Below are 24162 nucleotides of genomic sequence, written 5' to 3'. Positions count from 1 at the left end.
TTAACAAATTCTTATGTACGAATTCGTATGACTCAATAGACTGCTTCAATATCAATTAATCAATTTCTAATAGTTATTAAAAATACTAATTGGGATTTTAAACATTTTCGTTCCTTTAATATTTAGAGTACATTGATTTAATCAAAATAGATTGAAGCATTCTACGTGCAAACACTTCAATTTTTTTTCCAAATTTACGCACTATATACAATTTTTGACTTCTATAAATAATGCTGTACAGTTATCTTCTTTCAAATGCGAATAATGTATATATACATGCAGTCTCTTGAAAAATCATTTTGTATAAAAAAAAAGTTTTTCTATTAAAAATATTATATATACAAACTTAATACATAAAATATTTAAATAGCTATTTTATAGTACTTTAAACAAATTATTATTAACGACACGTCTAATGTTGAATAATCTGTTTTCATAAAAAATAACCATTTCATAGTAATATAATAATAATGCATTAAATGCTGATATTATGATATCCATTTCCTGTTATCTTCGAAAATTATTATATAATTTACTCAAAGCTCCATTTAAAAAATTTCAATTATCTCCATTTTATAAAATTAAAATTTTCTGCAAAATAAATTACATTAAAACAAGAAAAAGACAAAATAACACATTTCGCTCATAAAGCTAATTGGATATAAAGTGCAAATTGGATATAAAAGTATAGTTCGATTAATTAACTAACTTAATTAAAAAATGAAGAACTCTTACGATAAATCGAATATGCAACATAGAGCAAATTAAAAAATAAATACAGTTGATAAAAAAATGCAAAACTCAAAATAATAGCAAAATGTACAGCATGCATGCATATTCATTATACAATATTATATACACAATATCTTATCATGATAGGGACAAGTAGCAAATCAAATATAATCATACAAATAAATACAAATAAGTATGAATAATATGCATATACACATCATAAATTTTTCAAACGTACGAACTGTATATTGTCTTGTTTCTCTAGACGAATGTGTGCATTTAATGCAACACATCTGCAATTATAGACGTGCTAGAATGTTAAATAAAATGACATTTGCATAAACTCCATTTATTAGAGTAATCAAATTGAATACATATAATTAAAAAAAAGTTATTCGATGAATTTTTTGCCATTAAAATTTTAGAAAGAAATTATTCTTCTTTCAACAAATTAAAATTTACTTAATGATGTTTTATGAAATTATAAATTCTTACAAATAAATTATTAATAATTTTTTTTTAATATATTATAATTCGTATTAAAATAATGTTAAATTTAATATAGAAAGGGGATATATTTAAATGCATATAATCGAAATCATTCCGATAAATGGAGTTCTATTATAATACAGATGCAAAAACAAGCTACAAACCATGCTAATTCGCCGGGAGTAGTATGGGGCTGTGGTACATACCAATGCCCGTCGATCCACATCCGTGATGCTGCCTGTTGATACTAAAATTGGGGAAAATGTGAAAGAAAACCATATCAAACCATGTTGCACAAACCATTTCCTATGCTAACTACAATTTGTTTTTCATCAATCGTGTTTCCTTTTTTCATTACCTGTCTATGCATTTTACAATTTATGAAAAAATTGCGTAGAGCAACACAAACACGACTGTTTGATTAAAAATAGATGTAACAAAGGTAATGCCGGAGACATGATTGTTTTATAATTCAATAATACTGCAAAATTTCCAGATTTACAAAAGGCTTGTCTGTAAGAACGTATTAACTAAAAATCATAATTTTTTTCATTTGGGGGATCAAAGGATGTACTATTGTAATTATAATTCTTATTTCTAGCCGAGCACAAAACATAATAAGTATTGACATCTCCATTTCTGACACCTTCTTTGATATTTCTTGTAGTAATATAATTTATCTTATCGTTCTCCCATTACTTTAGCATGATTATTAATCTGACAGAAAATTCTATTGTAGATGATTATAATTTCATAATTCATAATCAAACAAGTGTCATTATTACAGTTCTTTAAATAAACAATATTATATGACGATGTACAACAGGCCAATGTACGACGTACAATGTTTCACAGTGACAGTGCGATAGCTCGCAGGGATGTTAGTAAAGCATGCGAGTACAAGGCAAAAAACGTAGTGTATGAAGAAAATGATAAGGTGGCAGTGACGCGCTCGCAAAAATCGCTAGCAGTTCTATCATGAATTATGCGTGACGAGATAATACGTAAAAATCTTGAAATATCTTAAAAACCATGCATCTTTTTCAAAATATAGATGTAAAAGCTTCGTTACAAAAATTATCAAAATAGTCATTTCTGAGTTAAAGATAATTCTTTGTAAACTAAATTTCAGTTAATTTTGAACAAGCTCTATTAGAATATTAGTTTCTCAAATTAGAGACCAAAAAATTTAATATAAAAAAACAAAGAAACATTAAATAAAATTTTTGTTATCAAGATATTGCAGTAAACCTATAAAGTTGTTTTACTAGACGTGCCAAAATGTCTTAAATCAATGCTATTAGTGTAAGCTTAGTTTAAAGCTTATAGAAATCCTCGGTAGATTCACGATAGCACTGCATAGAAACTCCATCTATTTAATTTGCGAGCGTGTCAAGCTTGAGAAGCGTGATGTAAAAAGGTGAGATGGCTAATGTGTGTGCAGGGGACCGGCGTAGGTCGGTCCCTCTCGTTTTACTCACTGTCCGACTTGCCAGACGAGAAATCAGTGCTGTGCGTCTTGTCGCCCATCCCACTGAACGAATAGTCGCCCTAGACGACAGAAAAGCGTTATCTTAGAGAGGCGTGTTCCGCTCGATTGCCGCGGAGTTGACTCTATGTATACTCTCTTCTATATACGTATTATTGCACGATCAGCGCGGTGCACGTCGCATCGCAGACTGTGACTTGCGGTGCAAGACTTACAGGGAGAGCAGACACGGAACCGCCGGTCGAGGAGAAGGTGTGACTTCGCGGTGCCAGACCGTACCCCGGCTTCGGGATGTGCCGAAGGGAGCTCACAACTGGTTTGCAAATCAGTCAATCGACAGGTGTTACTGATTAGTTTCAGCGGTAATTTCAATTTGTTCAATCTCCCATACGAATGCCCAACGTTCGCTTGCCAGATTTTTGTACTCGTTAACTCTACCCGGAGCCATGTCGCTCCCTTATATGTCCCCAAGATCAATCACTGTTAAGGGATTTAATATCCCCTATTTTTGCGCCTCAACAATGATATACTTGGTACATCGCACTTTTTACAATATTTCTCATGGATCCGAATAGATTTAAAAAGACAGATATCCATCGATATACATGCAATATAATTCTATTAAAATGCTCAATTCTTCTGGACTGGTATTTTATATAATCTTTTACAATTAGTAATAAAACAATTAGTAATGAAATTAAAAATATACATCTTTGGAGTAAATATCTGGAATATCTTTGGAGAAATAACTGAAAAAGGTATGTGTCAATCGTGTCATTAAATCTATCTTACAGAATCTAATTATCTTAAACTTTATCGCGTGTAACAAAGGATATCTGTAATGATAATTATTTCAAATATATCGCATTCCCATCGGTAAACGGCGCTTAAAGATATCCGATAATTTCGAGTGCACAGAGCGTTCACTCTCATTAAGTAGAGTGTACGAGGCAATTCGCGATTAAAAAAAAAACAGATACATAAAAAGCCAGCACCTGCATGTTACAATAGACTCTTCTCGTAAGCGCGCCCGCCGTGATGACAAGTCAAAAGCTTTCCTTTCTTACTGAAAATGCAGACAAAAATATATGTGGTATGTTCAATATATTATATTACAATGTATGGGATGCATTTAAAATTATAAATGAAAAAATCGCAGGTAAACTATTCTTATGTTATCAAAAATCTCAATTTAAGGTAATTATTGTTTCAATATCAAGACAGCAATGACTAAATTCTTATTTCTTCATCAACAAATAACATGCCTAATTTACACGTGCACAACTTGTAATTTTTAATCGCGTAAAAATAATTAATAAATTAAAATATTATAACACTGAAATTTTTAAAAATATATAGAAAAATTGAACTGGTGAGTGGGAAAATTAAAAAATGGAATTTAAAAATGGATTTGATTTGACTTGGGACCAACGGCGGGCGAATTGGAAAGTTTTCGGACTCACCGAATGATAGTGTCTAGTGGCGTTTGGAAGAGTGAAGGCGCGTTGAGTACCAAGGGGTGGATAGTTTCTGGGAGCCGGGGAGCGCGCCGATGACCTCCCAACTGCCGCCCACGCAAACACAACACAAACACAAAAACACAAATAGAGACACAATGATAGTAGACGACGGGTAATAGCATCGTGTGACTAACATACTGTGTCCTATTAAATCTAGAACGCTAACTTGAAATTAGCGATTTTACGAAAGACAGATTTCTTTATAACTTTTACAAAGATATGAAAGACTTCTGTTATTAAATTTTTCATAACGTGATTACTAAAAGCTGTAACAATTAATTTAAGCCAGTTAATTTAAATAATTGATTAAAATTCTCTTAACTGCCTTTTCAACGCTTCGTTTCTTAATTATACAATCTTTTAATATTGCACAAAATTGAATTAGTTGATAAACGTTCCATATTAGCGTTCTAAAATTAACTAGTGACCCAACATTGGAAGATACCGTGAAGCAAAATTCTGTATCTGTCAGACAGAAAGCAAAGATGTGCGGTGCATACAAGAAATAATTATCATGCGTAATGAAGTAAAATTATTATTCGCGTTGCCAAATTATCTTCCAATATTGTAAATAAGATTCAAAAAATATCTAAAAATTAACTCTTTTTAAAAAAGCATTTTAATATAAAAATTTCTTTCATAAAATTCAGTAGTTAATTATCAAAATCAAATCAGAAATTACTTTTGATCTATATTTTATATTTATTGGTCTTAATAAAACAAAACGCAAAATATTATAAATAATATAGATATAATTCTTGTAATATAAAGAAAATTACAAATATAAAAAAAAAGAAATTAGAAATAATTATCTATAATGAAAGTCTATATACAACTTGTAATAATTTTAATTAAATTTAGGTAGAATGATTATGAAAGCAATTTAAATCTTATTTAAAGCATACAGAAAAGAGATGAAAAACGATAATAAACGATAATAACTTTTTAGTCAATTTGAAGTTCAGTTTAAATTGTATCTAAAAATACTATTGTGCCGCAGAAATGACAGTGGTGTGCATTGGAACAATATGTGTCCGTGTATAATGAATTTCGTGGTCCCAAGTATCATGCAAGATATAGAACAGGATCAATTACCTCGAGAAACAATTTCCAGGATTAAAGATTGCAATGGCGATTTAAGCCTGTTATTTCGAGGTATTAGTTGATGTACCGTTCGCAGTTCGACGAAAAAAAATGATAAGGCAAGCACATTGAGGTAAGGGACGACAACATGCATAGGCAGAATACATCACCTGTTGTATTAATTGGGCGTCCAGTGTATGATTTTTGGTGCTACACACACCTCTTAAAGTCCTGCTTTCAAGTGTTACGTACTGTTATCATTATTTTTGTTAATTAGCGTAAAACCCTCCCACGTCTTGGTTTGCATGGCTGATTTGGTCATATTCGAAAGCAAACGTTTCTTTTTTATCGACAAAATGGGACCATTTACGATCGCCCGCCCTGGGAAACCCCGCTCTATCGAGAGACAGTGTTCTCTAATCCAAGTTACTTTAAACGGTAGAGTGGTATGTTAGTGTCATGTGCGAACGTGTGGACATGTATGAGATGATCGTTACTTATGTTAATGAGACAAATACATGGTGTTACGACAGTCAAAAACTTACCGTTGTAGCTAGGCCCGCTGGATCTGTAACTGAAGCCATCGTCATCCTCCCAAGGCCGTGCATGATCGATATTTCGCGAAGGTGCTGCACAAAATGTTTTTCGAATTATCTTTTACATAAATGTTAAATGATATTGTTCATAGGCTTTCAAATTTAAATCTAAGAATAATATGTTCCTTCTCAAAATTAAATAGAATTAGACAAGCTAAATAATTAAAATCTATATCTAAATATTAAAAATATGAAATTAATTATTGCAACTTACATGCACCAACAGGACTTTCATAGCGCAATCGATACGTTGGCTCTCTGGCGGCAGAAGGTGTTCTCGACGCATTTCTAGGATCAACGTTCGCAGCTCTATGTCTCAAATTCTCCCGATCTTTTTCGCGATCTTGCAGGAATACCTTAGCTATTCCCGTGTCGATCTTGCTCAATTCGTCCTGTTCTTTTTTCAATTTTTGCTCCGCTTCCTTGATATACGTTTTATTATCCACATCATCCTCATCATCAGATGCAGGTACTCCCTGAATTAATAAAAAGGATCCAAACGTTAATTCATTGATTAGCATCATTAAAAAATTAATGGAAAAAGTAGCATTATATTATTTTGAAAATTAAATATAAGATAATAATACCTTATAGGTGTCGGACCATCGTCTACGTCTTTCAGGATCAGTGTAAGGATATGGCGGAGCGGGAAAATCGTCTCTCTCGATTGGTGGTTGAGCCCCTGGAGGTGGTTTCATGGCGTCTGGATAATGCGCTAATTCTATCGGTTCATCATTATCCACTTGGCTTGCTGGCGATTTCGGTCGAGTGTCACTCAACGCGTCGACCAAAGCTCTCATTCCCGATCTGCTGCTGCGTCCACCGCTGCTTCTTATCGAACGAGATGCTGTGCAACAAAATAAATGCGTTTTCATAAAGACCAATTAACAAATTAATTCTGGAGAACATAGATAACTCGAGGCCAAATAAACGACATAGAATTAAAAGTTTCAATTTCAAACAAATTATTTCTTTTAAATATTTAAAAAATTCAATATTTTGTTACGTTTAGAAATTAAATAGATCAAAATTTCTTGATATTCAAGATACTAAAGGAATTATTATATTTAATTGTAGCATAACTATTTTAGAATTTCATTAAAATCTAATAATTTAAATACATAGAGAAAACTTACAGCTAGGTCTATGAAAATGCGGGCTAGTGGGAGGTTTATCGTACGGCTGTATCGGACGTCTCAGATATCCTTGACTGGGCGTTTCAGTCAAATACGAGTAAGTATAAATCCTAGATACATCTTCCGCCGGTCGTCCGTATTCTCGTAGGATCAGACCGGGGCTTCCAGTTCGTGCGGGATAATACTGAGGCAATCAATGTATTTTATCATACATGTAGTGCAAATTGTATTTTACATCTGATTATTACTATCAATTATACAAAGTGCGTAAGAAATTGGATAAACTAAATCTCTTTTAAAATAAGTTAATTTGCATTCAAAATTTAGTTTCTTTAAAAGGAATTAACTTCTTATGTACTCGAATTATTGACGCATTTTGTATAAAAGAAAAAAATCGTGCAAAGCGAGCAACGCTCTGTCAAGAAAGCATTTATATTAACATTTGAGAATTCCCAAAATTTTTTAAAATATATTAAATTTCATTCTTTGTTTTATATTATATTTACATTCCAGAAAACAACAGACTAAATCACTAAATTAAAATAAATGATACAATTAGATTTTTAAAATCAACGACAGATAATCACTAAACTAAAATGATAAGTGATGCAATTCAATTTTTAAAATTATCATGTTTTAGATAATCACTAAACTAAAATGATAAGCGATGCAATTCAATTTTTAAAATTATCATGTTTTACTAAAAATGATATCTTATAATCTCTAATTTAACAAGAGTATACAATCCGAACAATGTTTCGATAGTCTCATTTTTCTATTTGACGAATCAATAAAAATCGAAATAGAATCGCAAGTGCCTAACAGAGCGAAAGCACGCGTCGCTGAGAAGTGGTAATAAGAGAAGTGATACCAGAAATACTTGTCGAGAGTGCTGTGCTAAGTGACATATGGCATACCTTGCGACTTAGGCTGCTGTAAGGGCTGCACAGCGATCCGTTCAGGCTTGGCGTGCGTGACCGCAATGAAAACTATACATAATGACCGTGCGAAAAAAGTAAACAACGATTAAGAAAAGCGATAATAAAAACTTAATAAAAATGAAGTATGATAATATAATCTTTGATGTTTCGCTTGTTTCCTACATTGGAGGCGTGCGTAAAAACGAAAGAATAGTAAAGTGAGCCAGCTGATTCTCTGAGGCAAAAATCAAGCTATACACAAAGCTGACGAAATAATTAATGTATCTTAAATTCGAGGTGTTATTAAGTTCTATATTGCCGCTATACAGAATACTATACTAAAACATACAAGGATATATCGAATGACAAAGTGTTTCGTAGAAAGGACTATAAGATTTAAAATACAAAGTTGACATTTTTAAGAGAATCCCATCATATATTACATATTACGATAACAAAAAATAATAAAGTATACTTTCAGAGAAAAATTTAACATATGTGAAACACTTCGCTTTCCTTATAATACAATTGATAAATTCAATTATGCAAACGAATACAACTTAATATAATATATATAATGCAGCTAAGTCGAATAATGCAAGTGCTAGACATAAACAGCAGCATGCGCTTCTTTTATTTTCTAACATAACAGATTTAATTCTAATAATACTCAAAATCATAAAAATATTATTGAATCTAACTATTGAATCATACGATGTTAAACTTTTGATTCCCTTATTTAAAAAATGGAATATATTTAATTTATTGCGATTCTCTTAATTTCTCGAATAAATTTTTCCCAAACGATAGATTTTATATAAATAATTAAGAGCAGTTACGTTTAAAAAAGAACTTGAAAAGAATATAGAGTTATAGAATTTATTCTATTCTCTTTAGATCAGGAAAGAATTAAAATTAGATACGATGTATTATTTTAGAATGCTCTGGAACGCAATGCTATTTTTATTTCGGTTGAGATATGTGAGTGTCGCTTTAACGATAATATATTTCTATCGCCTTAATCCTTGATATTTTTTCAAACGCAGTTATTCTTAGTGATTTGTGTAAATCTATCATTTAAAAATGCAATTGTTTAAAAACGGCCTGTATATAGGCAATATTATATGCATGTATGATCTACACTAATGTAAATTATGCTCTGCGTTAGTCTATAAAATGGAAAGCTTGCTTTCTTTGTTACGTTAATATTTTATATGAATCCAATAATTGCTAATGTTATATAAAATACAAACGCCGTGTATACAGTTTTATTCACAATAAGCAAGTCAAACGTAACAAAAATATGACGTGAAATAAAATAAATGTTATCTCTTTATATATGTTAATTCAATAATTTAAGATTATGTACGATAATATACCTATCAAAACAAACATTAAAATGCTACAATTGCTTCCTTAAAATTTTCGTAGTTAAATTAAGTAAAAATAACAAATAAGCTTTTGCAATAATTTAAATTAGTTATCATACATAAATGTACAGAATAAATACGACTAGACAGCGAATCACACTGATCACGCGAACCGGACTTACCTGCATCTCCGAAGCGCTGCTAGAAATTCGTTCCGATTCCCGATGCTGCGGGGTGTGAGCATCCCCGTGTCCATTCACAATGCCATTGGGTCCGGTAGGTCCTGGACCGCAGCGTGGGTGCCATATGGCGGCACCTTGTAAATACATTTCCTCTCCATCGCCAAACGGATCGCCGCATTTTGTGCAGCGCGCACACGTTGGATGAAAATGATGGTTATCACCAGCCTGCAAAACTTTGCCGCTAATGTAACGATTGCAATAGGCGCACTTTACTCCAAACTGCTTCTGGTAATCTTTCTCGCAGTAAGGCACGCCGTCTCTGTCGAAAAAAATTTTAATGGTTACGGTTCACATTTTAATGATTACATTTAAAATTTAAATCCCATCCTTTTTAACTGTTTTTGTGCTGATTTAAAAAAACTTAAATAAATAAATTTAAAAAACACTTATTAGATATTTTTTTTCTCGAAAAGCTTTATTCTTATATTTTTCCAATTCTATAACTATCGAATCCCAATCCTAAATATAAACATAAAGAAGATATCATATTTTTAGAATAATGTATAATCTTCTCCAATATGTGCGTTTGTCGATAACATCAATTTATTTAAAAAGAATATTTTATTTTTATGAAAGCTATACTAATATTCTTCTATAAAGGAGAAATACTGTAGCATCTCTTTCACAAAAGTATATACTAATGAAAAATGTACTTCATATGAAACGCTCGTGTCTCCTGATTAATATTCTTGTATATAATTAAGATGAAAAGATAGATGTGGATCAACACGAAACTTACTTTCCCATGTATTCCCCGTGGAGTACAGTGTCGCAGCTATGACATTTAAAGCACCAGACATGCCATTGACGATCGAGTGCGACCAATGCCTGACCTTCCCTCAATTGGTTTCCACAACCGGCGCAAGCACCAGGGTCAGCGTGTCCGCCACCTTTGGTACTGGCGCTATTGCCAATCGGCGTGGAGGCCTCGCGAACCGGAATACCGACACATCGGTGACATAGCGCTTGACCTACGAATAAATGCATAATTAATGAAGATTAATGAGACCCGGTAACGGATCCCAAAACGTTATCATTAACCTTTGTATTGCCTGCAATTGTCCATTTTATGAAATTGTCATCCAGTTTCATTTATTATTGCAATTTTTTTCACTTGAAAAAACTAGTTTAAGATCACTTGGTTTTATTATGTTGATCACATTACAAAAATGACACAACATTCGATAAATTATTACTTTATTAATAGCAATAAAATATAATAATTAAGAGAAATTTAAAAAATTCGAAAAAATATAGAATGTACTTGAATTGATAAAAGCTTATAAAAATAAAATTTAATAAATTATTTTAATTGACATTTCCTAAATTATATGGACGGAATTCATTTTCATTTTCTTAACGACTTTCTTGATGAGGGACTAGATGTGAAATCCAGCGTAATTTATTCGTAACGTTCAATCGGCCTTAATTTCTTAGAAATAGGTGACTTGCATCGTTATAGTACACAATAAAGAGATGCACGTCATGTCGGATTTTTACCTTTGGTCGCGTAATTGTCACAAGGACGTATGTATGTACATAGTAAATGCGCGCGGCCTTGTAACGGTGGAGTAACGATAAGCCTAAGTGGCAATTTGCTTTAACAGATTGACTACTACACTAATTGTGAAAGCTGTATCAAAGAGGCACATCGGTTACACAATAATTCAGTACGCATCGTAATCCACAATTGATAGAGAAACTGTTGACAATTAGAATTAGTGAATCTTTCACGCGTTTGTCGGTATCCTCGTATAAGAAACGCTGTATTATGTCAATGCATCAGTACGCATTAAACAAAGATGTAGATTGGATTCTGCCTCAATTTCTAGCCCTCAATGAGTCATAAATAATTTTACATCACATACCTTGAACAAGAGACACTTTTGTTCCCTGTCCTAGCAACGGTTGCCGACATCTTTGGCAATGGAAACAATTTGGATGAAATGCATGCTTCTCGCCAGCTGTCACCACATCACCCTCCACATACTCCCCGCAACCAGCACAACGTGTACCCCAACGCTCCCGATAATCCTAGTAAACAGAATAACAAACACGTTACATTTAAAAAAATCGAAGAATAAATGTCGAATAAAATGTGACTCACCTTAGTGCAGTAATAGGAACCTTCACGTGCAAAGAAGCCACCCTGTGCTAAGCTAGCGTTGCACTGGGCACACTTGAAGCACCCTATGTGAAAGTATTTATCCTGAACCCGCAGTACTTCCCCACTGCACTTCTTCTTACAAGATTGACAAAACGTTTTACCTGAAACAAGAGAGCGTTTTCCTTTATGAAATGTTTTCACGGATCATTAGCTTCCCATTCCAAACTAATAATCTATCCGACAGTAATATTGTAAATTAACTGAGTGGCGAGCATTCGCGTAAAATGAAATTTCTACCGTTTTATGACAAAATAATAGCTTTCCAGCAAACGTTTAAACATTCTTTTTTTGTAATATTTGTAAATCTTTAGTAGGGATAATCATAACTTGCTTTTGATGTTCTAACTCATTCTATTATCAAAGTAACAAGATAAAGAATTCAGGTCTTTAGAAAAATTATATTGTAGTTTTATATTGTAGTGAAATATTTTTAAACACTGAGAATGACTAAACAACACCTAATCTTATATCTTTTTTTATATATATAATAAAGTGACAATCGGAAATTTCAAAAATTAAATTATTTTGCAAAGAATCATTATATCAAAAACTTTTAGTTTCAACTTATAATCTTGTTATTTAGTATTAGAAATTTATTCATTTGCAAAAAATATTTGTAAAAATAAATGTCATCTAAATTTTAAACAATTTAAATAATTAAATAATAATGTAAAATAAAAAATACAATTTAATATATGAGAATAATTTTATAGTAAAGAATGTTATCATTATATATAATAATGAAAATTCTATCATTGACGTATATGATCAGATAAATAAAACTTGTTGGATGAACGTGTTAAATAACTCATTGTGTGAATTTTTTCAAGTGTAGGCAAATGTACGAGGATGCAAGCTAAAAATAACGAGAAGACATCATGAGTCATGCACCTTCTCGTGCGTGACGATCATTCGAAATTTCTTTGAGTGCGTTTACACTAACAATGGCGACTCGCATCTCCCACTCCACGTGGTCATCGGCTCTTCATAGAGCGTTAACTTTCAGCAGTTACGTAATGTACCTGTCGCCAGCGGAAAGGATGCATTACAATGCTCGTGTTCTGAAAGATTATCCGCGCGTTCTATAATAGAGTTTTCCATTGAAACAGTTTAGATCCAGAATAATCCGAGTCTCAACGAACCGATGTCCGGATCTGAGATAGCTTTGATCGTAAAGCTAAATGGCAGATTAAGGACAGTTGACTTATCCCAGACTGCACGTGACAACTGTTAATGGTAAATTCTTGAAGTTATTTTGAAATGAAAATTCTAACACTAAAATGTCGAAATTATATATTTTTAAATGAGAAACATTTAAAGGTAACTAATCAAATCATTATTTATTAATTGTTAATATCGCTCATTTGCTGTATACACTAATTAAAAAAGTAAATTTTTTAGAAAATAAATTAAATATTTTTAATTAATGTTAATGTTGTAATATTAATTTTAAAGTACAATTTTCATGTGATTACTAATTACAGAAGAATAAAATTATGTTTTTTAAAGTAAGTTTTTTCTTTTTTCTTTATGTGCTTTTATTTTTTTTTCAAATAAGTAATTAAAAATGATAATTTGTTAATTATATCGTTATTGTAGCAAAAAAACGACATATTCATTATATTTAAATCAGGATTGCCATTGAAAATGAATTTTAAAATTCTCTGGTTTTCAGGTTTTCCAAATAAAAATGAAAAATTTTCCATGACTAATATAAAATATGTACATTTTAACATTTAGATTCAAAGATTGTAGGAAAATTATATTATTAAAAACGCAAAAAAAAGCTTAGTAGCATAATAAAATTTTGAGTGCAAATTCAAACCAGCAAAAAATAAATTAGTTTTGAAAAAAAGAATACAATTACGACCAAAAAAGGGATCAATAAAAATACTGAATAAAATATAAATTTGAATTATTTTGTTAAAATCGTTTAAAGTGCGCAAGTTTTGAACTGTATACGTCAAATATAATATTTAAAAAATTAAAATGGAATAGATTCCAATTATTTGGAATAGAAGTAGTTTAAGGAAATTGTAAGCAAATTTTGAAATTCCAGATTTTTTTCCCTGACTTTTCTCGATTTCCATGACCAATTTCAATTTCCCTGACTTTTCCCGGTTTCCCAGGTCTGTGTTCCACTCTGTTAATACCTAATATTAAATTTAATATTTATTTATATATACATAAAAGTTCTTAAATCAAACTTACAACTTTAAACACATGAAAGTTTGTATTTACGTTTTTTTCCTTCTTACATCTTTTATTAAATGCTGCCAAAAAGTTCTTCATGTTTTCTTTTTTTTTTTTCTACTAAAACAATTCTTTTTATACTTACACGTGCACGTATTTGTCATTGTGGATTATGTTTGTAACACATTATGTTCTATTTGTACGCGTCGCGAATTAATATCGCGATCGATTGAAGCAAACATGTCAGCCGAAATACGAGCACGTTTTGACACGAATATGTATGTACGTACGAATAACGTGGATGCATTATTCATTAGTCGATTTTGATTTCTGACTTAATCGGCACTTCGCGTCTGCATACATATATAACATATATAACGTTTTCTTCATTATATTATCGTTATGCTATTCTTCATTGTTTCATTACGCGAATAATGAACGTTTCAACCGAATACGAGCAGCATAATTTATTCTACCATGGTGACGCAAATTGCATGACCTTATTATATAAATTGTTACGTGGTGGAATTGAATGTTCTCGCTTCCGTCATCCCGTGTGTACATCGCGGAAGTTCGTATGTCACGAGAATAATTAAATAGAAAAAAAAATGATCGCAAGTATTTTACGACGAGTGTGTACGAAATATACGAATGAAAAATCTTGCTGGAACGAGTGCTTACCCAGTTCGATCGTTTGATGATTCAACTACGAGAAGGCGCGATGAATGTGACGCCTTTATTGAGTTATCGGTTGTTTTGAACGCGTTCCACGATAAATTATGGCGTATCTATAGTGCCGTTACGCGTGTGGCCGGATCATATGAAATGCGCAAGGGGAGTGTTGTGTTCACTCATAGCACAATCAATATTTAGAGAGGCAGAACTAATAATTTACTTCTGTTTGCGTTCGCTGCACCGAATCCAGCTGTTCGTGTAAAGATTGCGCTCGTTTCGACTTAATGATGTGTACATAGAAGAAAAAAGTATGCAGGAAGCTGCACATGCATTTTTATTCGATCCCATTGGCGCGAAACGAAATTCTTTCATTCTGCGAATGTAGAGAGAGTCGACTAATTACTCATCAACCGCGAATTCCGTGGCGGATGCCGGTAACGCAGTCGATTTTTACCTGTCAAGAGGAACAACTATTTTCCGGAGTAATTAATAAAAAAAGTTAAAATACTGAAAAGAATTAAGCTTCTAATTAAGTCTCCTGTACGTAAAAATTTATTTTTGGATAATATCGGTTGGACATTTTAATAGAAAGCGAAAATTTAATTTGCTAAATAATTATGACTAATAAGTTAAGGAATTCCTTTTCAAATTTTCACAAATTTTAATGCTTCCGTTGCATTTAAACTCTCCTTACGTTCATTTTGTAAATGTCAAGTTATATCCAGTATAAATCACGCAAGAAATGTGTTCTCTCGAGAAAACAATTTTACTTCGTGAGAGAATTTCACGCGAATTCAATGAAACGAAAACAAATACCAGTGCCATTTATATAAATGCCGTGGCATTTATATAAATCAATGGCTGAAAAAGATGAAAATGTGCATGACATCACATAAAGCCGGGAGGTAAAGGCCAGATCCCCTGTGCCTTAAAAATATACGATGACATCACACCTCTCTTCATACATTCGTCATCAGACCGTCGCATGAGTTAAAGTCGACAGAATCCTCGTTGCGCGTAGGCAGACCAAGTTAAACGCATCCGCTTTATACAGAAGAAGAGAATTGTCGAGGTCCTGCTTCAGAAATGATACTTCCGACTCTGGAATCCGCCAGACAATGTCCATAGAGTAGCAAGAAATGCCTATTTTTAAATTAGATAGCGACACGACAATATGACAGAAGCGTGAACGAATGAAGCGTAGCGAAAGTAATTCCTCAAAAAAATTTTTTAAACAAATTGTACGTGTTAGACTCAACATTTCCGGCTTACAACAATACATGCCAACGCTACTTTCTCTGCTCCTCGCTGCAGTACGAATAGAATCGAGCTCGAATAGAATCGAAACTCATGACGCGAGCTCGCGTTTAATCGAATGGGGCCACTCGTCCATGAAGTGACACACCCTCGTCTGCGCGTCGCATGTCGTTTAATTTACGGCACGCTTCAACTGGGGCGAAAAATCTGTTGCCAGAAAAAAGAAAACGATGGGTCGATAGGCTCAACTCGGACGCGAGCGAGTGATAACGGAATTTATCGTCCTCGTGATTCGCGCGCGGAACACGTCAATCGTATGCGATAACAATGTATCGATGTCACATGCAGCATATCTGAAAAAAAGGAAAAGATAATAAAGCTGCACTGTTCGATCGAGTTATTTAACGAAAAAGTTCCGGGAATTTGGTAGAAATTTTTTTCGATTTTACCAAACATTTCCAAATGCTGCAATAATTACAATTTGATTAAAGTAGTCTGTTATATATGTCATTTAATTTATATTGCCACTGGCTCAATACGTTATTCTATATTAAAACAGTGGTTAAATTTGATATTGTAATAGTATTAAATTTAACCAATACTGGCTGACATAATTGTGGTCATCATTTGACAGCCAATCATTTGCCAGTGATGGTTCAGTACTTGGTACAGTGATTGGCAGAACTTTAGCCATCAGTTGACAGTTATAATGTTGACTAAGCATTGATTTTATTATAACTGTTGGCGTTCTGTATGGGTTGTTTCAGTATAAAATAACGATATATTAAGTAGGAGTAATGGCAACTTAAATTAGGTTAAATTTAATACTATAGATTTAACAGTGCATGAATCACAGATTCTTATATGAAATAACAATTGCAGGAATTGGCTGTGCGAATTACACGTTTGACATAAAGCAGAAACTCTGAGTCATAACGTATGCATACCTCGACTACATTGCTAATTAGTAATTCAATATTGGGATTACTCTCCCGTTAAAAAGACATCGTATCATGCAGGCGTGCACAGAATAACCAGTTTTTGCCGCATGAACTGTCACTGGACAAGACCTGATAGACGACCATATTTCTCTTCAACGTGAAGGCCATTATTTAACGCGATTTTTATATCCGCGATACATCCCGACGATCAGATATTTCAGTGATTATATCCTCAGATTACAGTTGTCAGGACAAAATCAACAAAATCGAAATTAATTGAAGAATAAGGTCCTGTCACTTATCGTGATCACTCTACGTAGATACTATACATGAAGGTGGTATGTTAATATGATTCATAAGTGGTCTAAATAGGATGTGGCAAAGTGGGGTCAAACGCGACGACCCTGGACTGCCCTGATCTCTCTCGTTGCACTCTAGATCATAAAATCGAATACTAATCGACTGTGCAATGATTATCTGTCGAACATATCTAATCTTCATATTTATAATCACTTCATATTTTTCCTTCGCGCTAACAGTCGATACAGCTTTTGTTATAGTTTATATAAATTAAAAAATCTTCCACAGTTATTAAGTTTCTTGCACGTCATTGCCATTTCTTGCGAATTCTTCGATATTTATTTGCTAAACGCAAAGTATATATAGCTACAAAATAGTATTAAACTATTAAAATATTATAGGAGTAGCGTAAGATAACTATGAAATATTATACGTTAATTATAATAGAAGAAAATTCAGAAGTTAACTTTTTTTAGAAAGGGAAACAGAGATTCATTATAATTTATATTATTGCTATATGCATTGCTACATTTCTCTTTTTCACTCACTTTACCATGTTATATTTTAGAAGGGAATGAAAAAAGACAATCGTGCAGCTCACTTCATTATATCACTGTAAATTCTTAGAATTAGTATTAGGTCAAGTTAATTTGTCTGAAGGAAAATTTGGAATGTTGACAGCACGAAGGAAGTTGATAATGAATTACACAGAAAATATCTAGGCGTCTAAAAGTGTAGCTCCAAGAATCGATTTGTATTTACAAGCAATGCTCTCGAATTGTATTAAATAATATTTGTGATTATGTACATTATTTTTATCGTCAAAATTTAAACAAAACAATATTCGATATTTTTCACTTGCTTGGCAATCTGAATATTCTATTTTGAAGCTGATGAGCATTTTGTTATCTGTACGAAATAAACATTGCAATAATTCAAAAGAACGAGATCGAATTTCATTTAAATCGTATTGAAAACAATAGATGTTTTATATTACACTATATAATTTAAAGGTAACATAGCGTGATATAACGGAAGAGCACGTGTTAGATTTCGCTGAAATTTGCACCAGCATGCACTCGACAGAACATCTGCAGAACTGCTATGTCAGCAGATAAATTTTTAACCACTCTCCTTTCTACTAAAAACCTGCTCAACTACCGTTTCTTTTTTTCTGTTTGCACTATGTTTTGCTACAATCTTTTTTATACTTCTAAAAATTCAGGAAATAAAAGTTCAATTTAAATAATGTAAAGCATAATCTTTTCAACCAGTGTCAGTGTAATTATTTAATTTAACGAATGACACTTTCTATCTTGAATGTTGTCTATATAAACAGATCATTTACGAACAAAATATTAAAAAATTGATTATCGTCGACGTTTAAACTCGCTCTAATGAAAATGTGTTAAACTGCTGCACTTCAATTATCCTGCGATAACAAACTGATGTAATGCATGAGATGTAATATATGAGATGTAATAAAGAAATTAATAATTCGTAGCTGCACGTGTTGGACAATCATTTCTCTCTATAAATGTTATATCATATTCAAATAATCGTCACTATTCTACGACGCATCCTCAAAAAATGAGAATTAAAGATATGTATATTACAGTCGATTATCAAGCAAGTTAACGGTAACGATGCGATAATTATGGCTTTTGCGGTTAGTTCTTATCGTCATGGCCATTCTTGATATTATTCTTGTTCTGTAGAAGAGATATGTACTAATTTAACAATACTTCATATGTAAACTAATTTCACACTTGACCACATAAAAAACAATAAAATTTTATGCAAGCAAATTACAATACTACAATACTTTATGTAACATTTTAGATATATAGACTAATTCAATTAATACTTGATAATAAAAATTAAATTTAATAAAGAGAATACACAGTATTTAAAAGCTAATCGCTAATTGTTCGTGATGTAAAACGTAAAACATATTTTCTAAATATTAATTATACAAAAAATAAGTGATGTCCAACCACATAAGTTATAAATTGTTCCTTGATGATGAAAATAATCATTAAAAAATAGTTATTTTACGTTGGGCAGCATACATCACAATATATTGCAGTATATACATAAAAATAAACGTACAGCTTCTTATTGTAAATGCCATAAACTTTAAATATTGTAAAGCGTTCCGTACAATTCAAGGTTGCACATGACATATAAAATTATTGTTATTGTGTTATGAGCTGGCAGAAGCCAATTGTGTGTACATGATGCAATATGCAAAAGTACATATTTCGGATCGTATTCATTATATGACAATTACCGACGATAACTTAATAATGTATGAAGTCAGTAATTAGTATCCCACGAGTGCGAGGGCAACTAAATTACAAAATGCTTGTATCGCATTCTCGATGTGTGTATATGAATTTTATTGTCGATAGCGCGAAAAAACACAATTATTATAACCTACATGCAAAAAAATTCCTCGTGACTTCTTAGTAAAATTCTCGTTTTATTGTTTTTGCTTGCTAATTTAATTGTATATCAACAGTATAATAAGAAACGAGTTTTTCGCATTCTTAAATATTTTTCCAGGATTCACAATAATCAAATTAATTCTTTCGCGGTATTTTTATTAGAAACGACCTAAGTTGCGCAATATATTAAATTAATCGAGGTTAAAAATATTTAATAATTTGAGAATGAGTTATAGAATGTATTTTCATAATCAGATAGACAATAGATAATCGAGAAAATAGTCTAGATATTTTCGATTGACTCACAATGTAAGTGAGACCCAAACGGGATTTCGATCGGCGTTTCTAGCGCGCTAAGGAATGCATTTCCTCATTGGAGCATCGGGGCGGTTAAAAATGTTCTCGGCGTGCGGTACCGTGTCACGTTCCTCAGATTCGCCTCATCACGAACGACGAAAATCGTGACGGAGATATTCGTGGCTTAGAGGCAGCCGTCGTAATATGCAAATATTGCCGGATCTCGTGAATCGCGTGGTATCACACGAGTACTTTCGCATCGTGTAATTTAAACATCGTGTCGCCGCGATATATTAAAGCAGTCGTGAGGCAAGTTGATAAGACGGATGGATGATCGGCGGATGTCGTAAAATACCATACCGACCAGCGGAACGGATTTCATATTACCGCGTCGAATTTCTTGTAGAGACAGATTTCATTTCAGCGGACATGGCTCCAATTTCGCGAATAACGAGAAAAAGCAAGATCTATTTACATATAGTCGTAATTATTTCACGTTTAATTAACATTATTGAAAGTTTAATGCGTTTACCGCGCCGACGCGATAATAATGCTAATGGATTTCGAAGATTAATGAATACTGATACAATAAATATCTCGATGTACGCTTCATTCAGCATTATGGAGCTTTTACCTATCAATTTTTCCTACATTTATTATAATATCTATCGCTATATCATAATATTATACAAACAGACACAATAAGATAATGATAATGAGGAATGATTATTACTATTAAAAGATAATGATATTGTAGGAGATTCGAGAGTTAGAATTATTGAACACCACTGATTCATTTAAATTTCATTGAAACTTCAAAAATAACGACAAATAACAGCATAATGGCTCGTTGTTACGAAATTAATTCCGCTTTTAATCTAGCATCACGGATGAAGGCAGATTGACGTAAAGTAAAAAGAGGCGGCTCATTCGACGACCGCAAAATAGAAGGTAAGGAAAGGATTTTTTGGATCTTCACGGCAGTCAACATTTTTTACCTTTCTTCAATGGTTTTTGCTTGTGCTGGTCGGCATCGTCTTTCTTGAACTCCGCCTTGCTTTCACTTGCTATTAAACTCTCGCTCGTCTTCGACTTCATCGTGTCTGCGTTGCGTAACTTTCAGGGACACGAGCCGCGCTGGCACACGCACCTCTCCTTCCCGTTTCCGTGTGATGTTAAGATAAGATAATGCCGAGCTAGACGATCGGTGCACGATTCGTCACCGGTCGAGGTGCAACTCGAAGCAGCCGCGAGCAGATTCGTATCCTCAATCTTCTGTCGTTGAGATCACTCAAATAACTCGTGAGTGAATTATCGACTAACATCTGTGTCTTGATAGGTCAAACTTGGAGATTTTGCTAAAAAAAATTCGACATATCACGTTGTCCCCGTTTAGATTGAATATTTTATCCTCTGTTGATGTTCTGTATATATCGTTATGAATCTAATGTCATGTAATATCTTTGGTAGATTATCAAGATAATCGAAGGTGATTACGTTGTTTGTTGAGTAATGCGTCGATAACAATATTGCAAATTTTTTTCCAGAATGAAAAATCTCAACTCGTATTTAATATATTTGGTACGAACGCGGAATTTGTAAGTCGTAGGAATTTTTAAACGATTAATCGACAACTCGCCGAGAGCTAATCTGAATTTCGAAGCGTATGGCGCGAGAACTTTAACGTAATACAATCAGTCAATCACAATACACGTGTCCATACAGTCGCTGCGACTGCCGATTGTCGACTGCCAACAGTGCCGACCACCAGTTACTGGCTAGTATGAGATTCGTGCCTCGTCGAGTCCCGATTGTCAACCGGTACAGTCGGCGCAGATAATGTTTACTTTCATGGTCGACTCCGCCCTGAAAGTCTAATCCTATGAGACGGCTTTGCACCTCTTTCATTCTTCACTTTGTACTTTGCCGCAATCTTTCTTTTTTCTGTTTTATCCTTGACTCTAGTAATCTGTCATTAATGCACATTTGTAAGCAATGATATTCGCAGTTGCCTCAAGAGGATTAGAAAAATATGTTTGTCAGCCGGCAGATTAAACTTTTTATTTAGCTTGTACGCAATTGTATGCATCATGAATGTTTAGAAAAATTTTTAAATACAATACGAAAAGAATGATTTTGCTGAAATACTTAAAAATTTAAGTATACATAGATAGAGATTTGAAAATAATTTTGTTGGATCATCAAAATAATTATGTGTGAAACTCAATCTCAATAAATAATGCTGCAAAAAGTTGTAACATTTTAGCAACCAATTTAGATATCCTACATAATTATTTCAATAGTAATATAAAATTATTTTCGGATTTGTATCTAGAAAATATTTTTAAAATCTATATATTTTAAATTTTCAGTAAAATCATTTCTATGAAATAAATAAAATGTTTTGAAATTAACAAAATTTTTTACTCGGAAATTTTCTTTTCCAGAAAAATCTGAAGTATATATTATATTAAAAGTGTAATTATTATTTTGTAAAAAGATCGGATAATATCAACAGTACTCAGATTACATGACTCGAAGCTATTAAGAGTAATTTATAAATGGAATCATTGCATAAAACTTTAATCCAATTAGCTAAGAAAGATGAATATCTTGAAGTTGGCTTCATACATTTTTAAATATATTTTACTCTAAAATTTACTTTCTTGAAAAATTTAAAGTGTACATTAAAAATGTAATTTTACAAAGCGAAAGATCAGATAATATTAAAGGCATTCAAATTATCCAATTGAAAGCTATATTTAAGAATAATTTATAAATGGAATTATTGCATAAGACTGTAATCCAGTTAACTGGGAAAGTGTCCAGCGCTTGTCACAATTTTATCATCATATACACACGCGGTGCCCTAATTCTGTCAGCTTAAACTAGTTTCGCATAATAGGATGATATGATTAATAGTGAAATAAAAAAATATAATATAATATTGCTCCTCAACTAAAAACATGTAAGACAGATTAGACTTTACATTTTTTACTTTACAGTAAATATAATATATCTTAATAGTCAAATCGGATATCCGAAAATTTTTCAAAGTAAAACAAGCGATTCTTGCACAAACGATTCTTGCTTTATGATACAAGAATAAAATGATAAATACTGCATCTCTAGTTTCATGTTAAAACTTTTAAATCCTTAAAAAGCAAGCTGTTATTTGTAATTTTATCTCGTTACTCAATGAACATTATATTATATTACATTATATTACAAATGTGCAACTTCGTGTTACATCTCCAAGATCGAGTCAAAGAATGACGTAAGTCGACGCACGGTGTACATCACATGCACCAATAAGCGATTGAAATATTGATCCAGGATGCGTACAGAAAACGAGTGCCCTTTTTTTTTTTGAATAATCCAATTTCTTTGTCAAGACTGCATTGTAGAACTAGACAACTCCAGACTAAAATGACAATTATTTTCTTGTCAAATATATATATATATATATAAATATTTAAAAAGAACGAAAATAGGCTTTTATAAGAATATCTCTTCGACATAAAATGTCGTATTTAGTGATTTCCAACATTATTAATTAAAATTGATTATATACAATTCTTCAAAAGCAGAATCGTAATTTACGAGGATACAAGAATTAGACGAGTTTCGCACAGTTTTCGTGTCGAAATCGGACGTTTCCGTCGATGCCAATTAATAATCTTCATCGAGAGGGAATTCTCTCTAAAGAGTAGCGTCTCTGTATGGTTTGGGGGATACGTATCGATCAGCAACTTTTGCAATTTCGTGTGAAACGTGCTCATTAATTTACTTGGAGATGCATTAACGGCATCTTCAAGAGACCCTCGTACTCGTGTCGATAGAAACCGAGAAGAGGATCAATATCATGTCGATCGTTGCTCCGGCTTTACGCGCTCTGTCGTGAGCTGATCTATTATGTAAACGCCTCCTCGTGCGTGAAATGGCTGCCTCACGTGTAAAGTCTTCGCGTAAGCGTAAGGTTCACATTGCGAGATCGGCCACGTAATGTCGCGGATCGAGGTTACGATTGTGTACTGTCGTAATATGATCAGTAAATGGGCGTCACGAAGGCACAAATAACAAGCTAAATAGTGTTCTATATAATCGACTATTCGATACGAAAGATTTTTAGTGATTGTTAATTATTGGAAAATAAATTGAACATTATTTCAAGATTGTATTCTTCATGTATTCTTCTGACATTTAAGAATGTATCAGATGTATAGTCTCTGCAAAAAGTGACTGGAAATTAGAAGTTTACACTTTCCGTATGAAAGGCTTTCTCTCCAAACGTCATCTTCTATA

At 32.6% G+C, this 24162-nt stretch overlaps 1 protein-coding gene across 13 annotated transcripts in view; it reads right to left on the bottom strand.

The window, feature by feature from the left end:
- Positions 1-24162, bottom strand: part of LOC108688763 (actin-binding LIM protein 2) — a 29789-nt gene that overhangs the window by 1905 nt on the left and 3722 nt on the right. Inside the window, exons 2-14 of one of the 13 annotated variants that reach the window (XM_018195142.1) lie at positions 20856-21215; positions 11685-11845; positions 11446-11611; positions 10317-10548; positions 9518-9836; positions 7963-8034; positions 7046-7229; positions 6497-6756; positions 6124-6385; positions 5859-5942; positions 4174-4274; positions 2703-2772; positions 1386-1468 (exon numbers count right to left, since the gene is read on the bottom strand). In XM_018195142.1, coding sequence (XP_018050631.1) covers positions 1386-1468; positions 2703-2772; positions 4174-4274; positions 5859-5942; positions 6124-6385; positions 6497-6756; positions 7046-7229; positions 7963-8034; positions 9518-9836; positions 10317-10548; positions 11446-11611; positions 11685-11845; positions 20856-20955 — 2094 coding nt within the window. In that variant the 5' untranslated portion in view covers positions 20956-21215. Of the gene's footprint in view, positions 1-1385; positions 1469-2702; positions 2773-2925; positions 3024-3705; positions 3777-4173; positions 4275-5858; positions 5943-6123; positions 6386-6496; positions 6757-7045; positions 7230-7962; positions 8035-9517; positions 9837-10316; positions 10549-11445; positions 11612-11684; positions 11846-20855; positions 21596-24162 lie in introns of those variants that run through there. The other 12 variants (XM_018195145.1, XM_018195144.1, XM_018195146.1 and 9 more) reach the window with 12 other exon arrangements.

The sequence above is a fragment of the Atta colombica genome, unplaced genomic scaffold (assembly GCF_001594045.1).
Source record: "Atta colombica isolate Treedump-2 unplaced genomic scaffold, Acol1.0 scaffold238, whole genome shotgun sequence".
NCBI lineage: Eukaryota > Metazoa > Arthropoda > Insecta > Hymenoptera > Formicidae > Atta > Atta colombica.
Note: the sequence above shows the minus strand (reverse complement) of the source record. Positions and strands in the feature narration are given on the sequence as shown.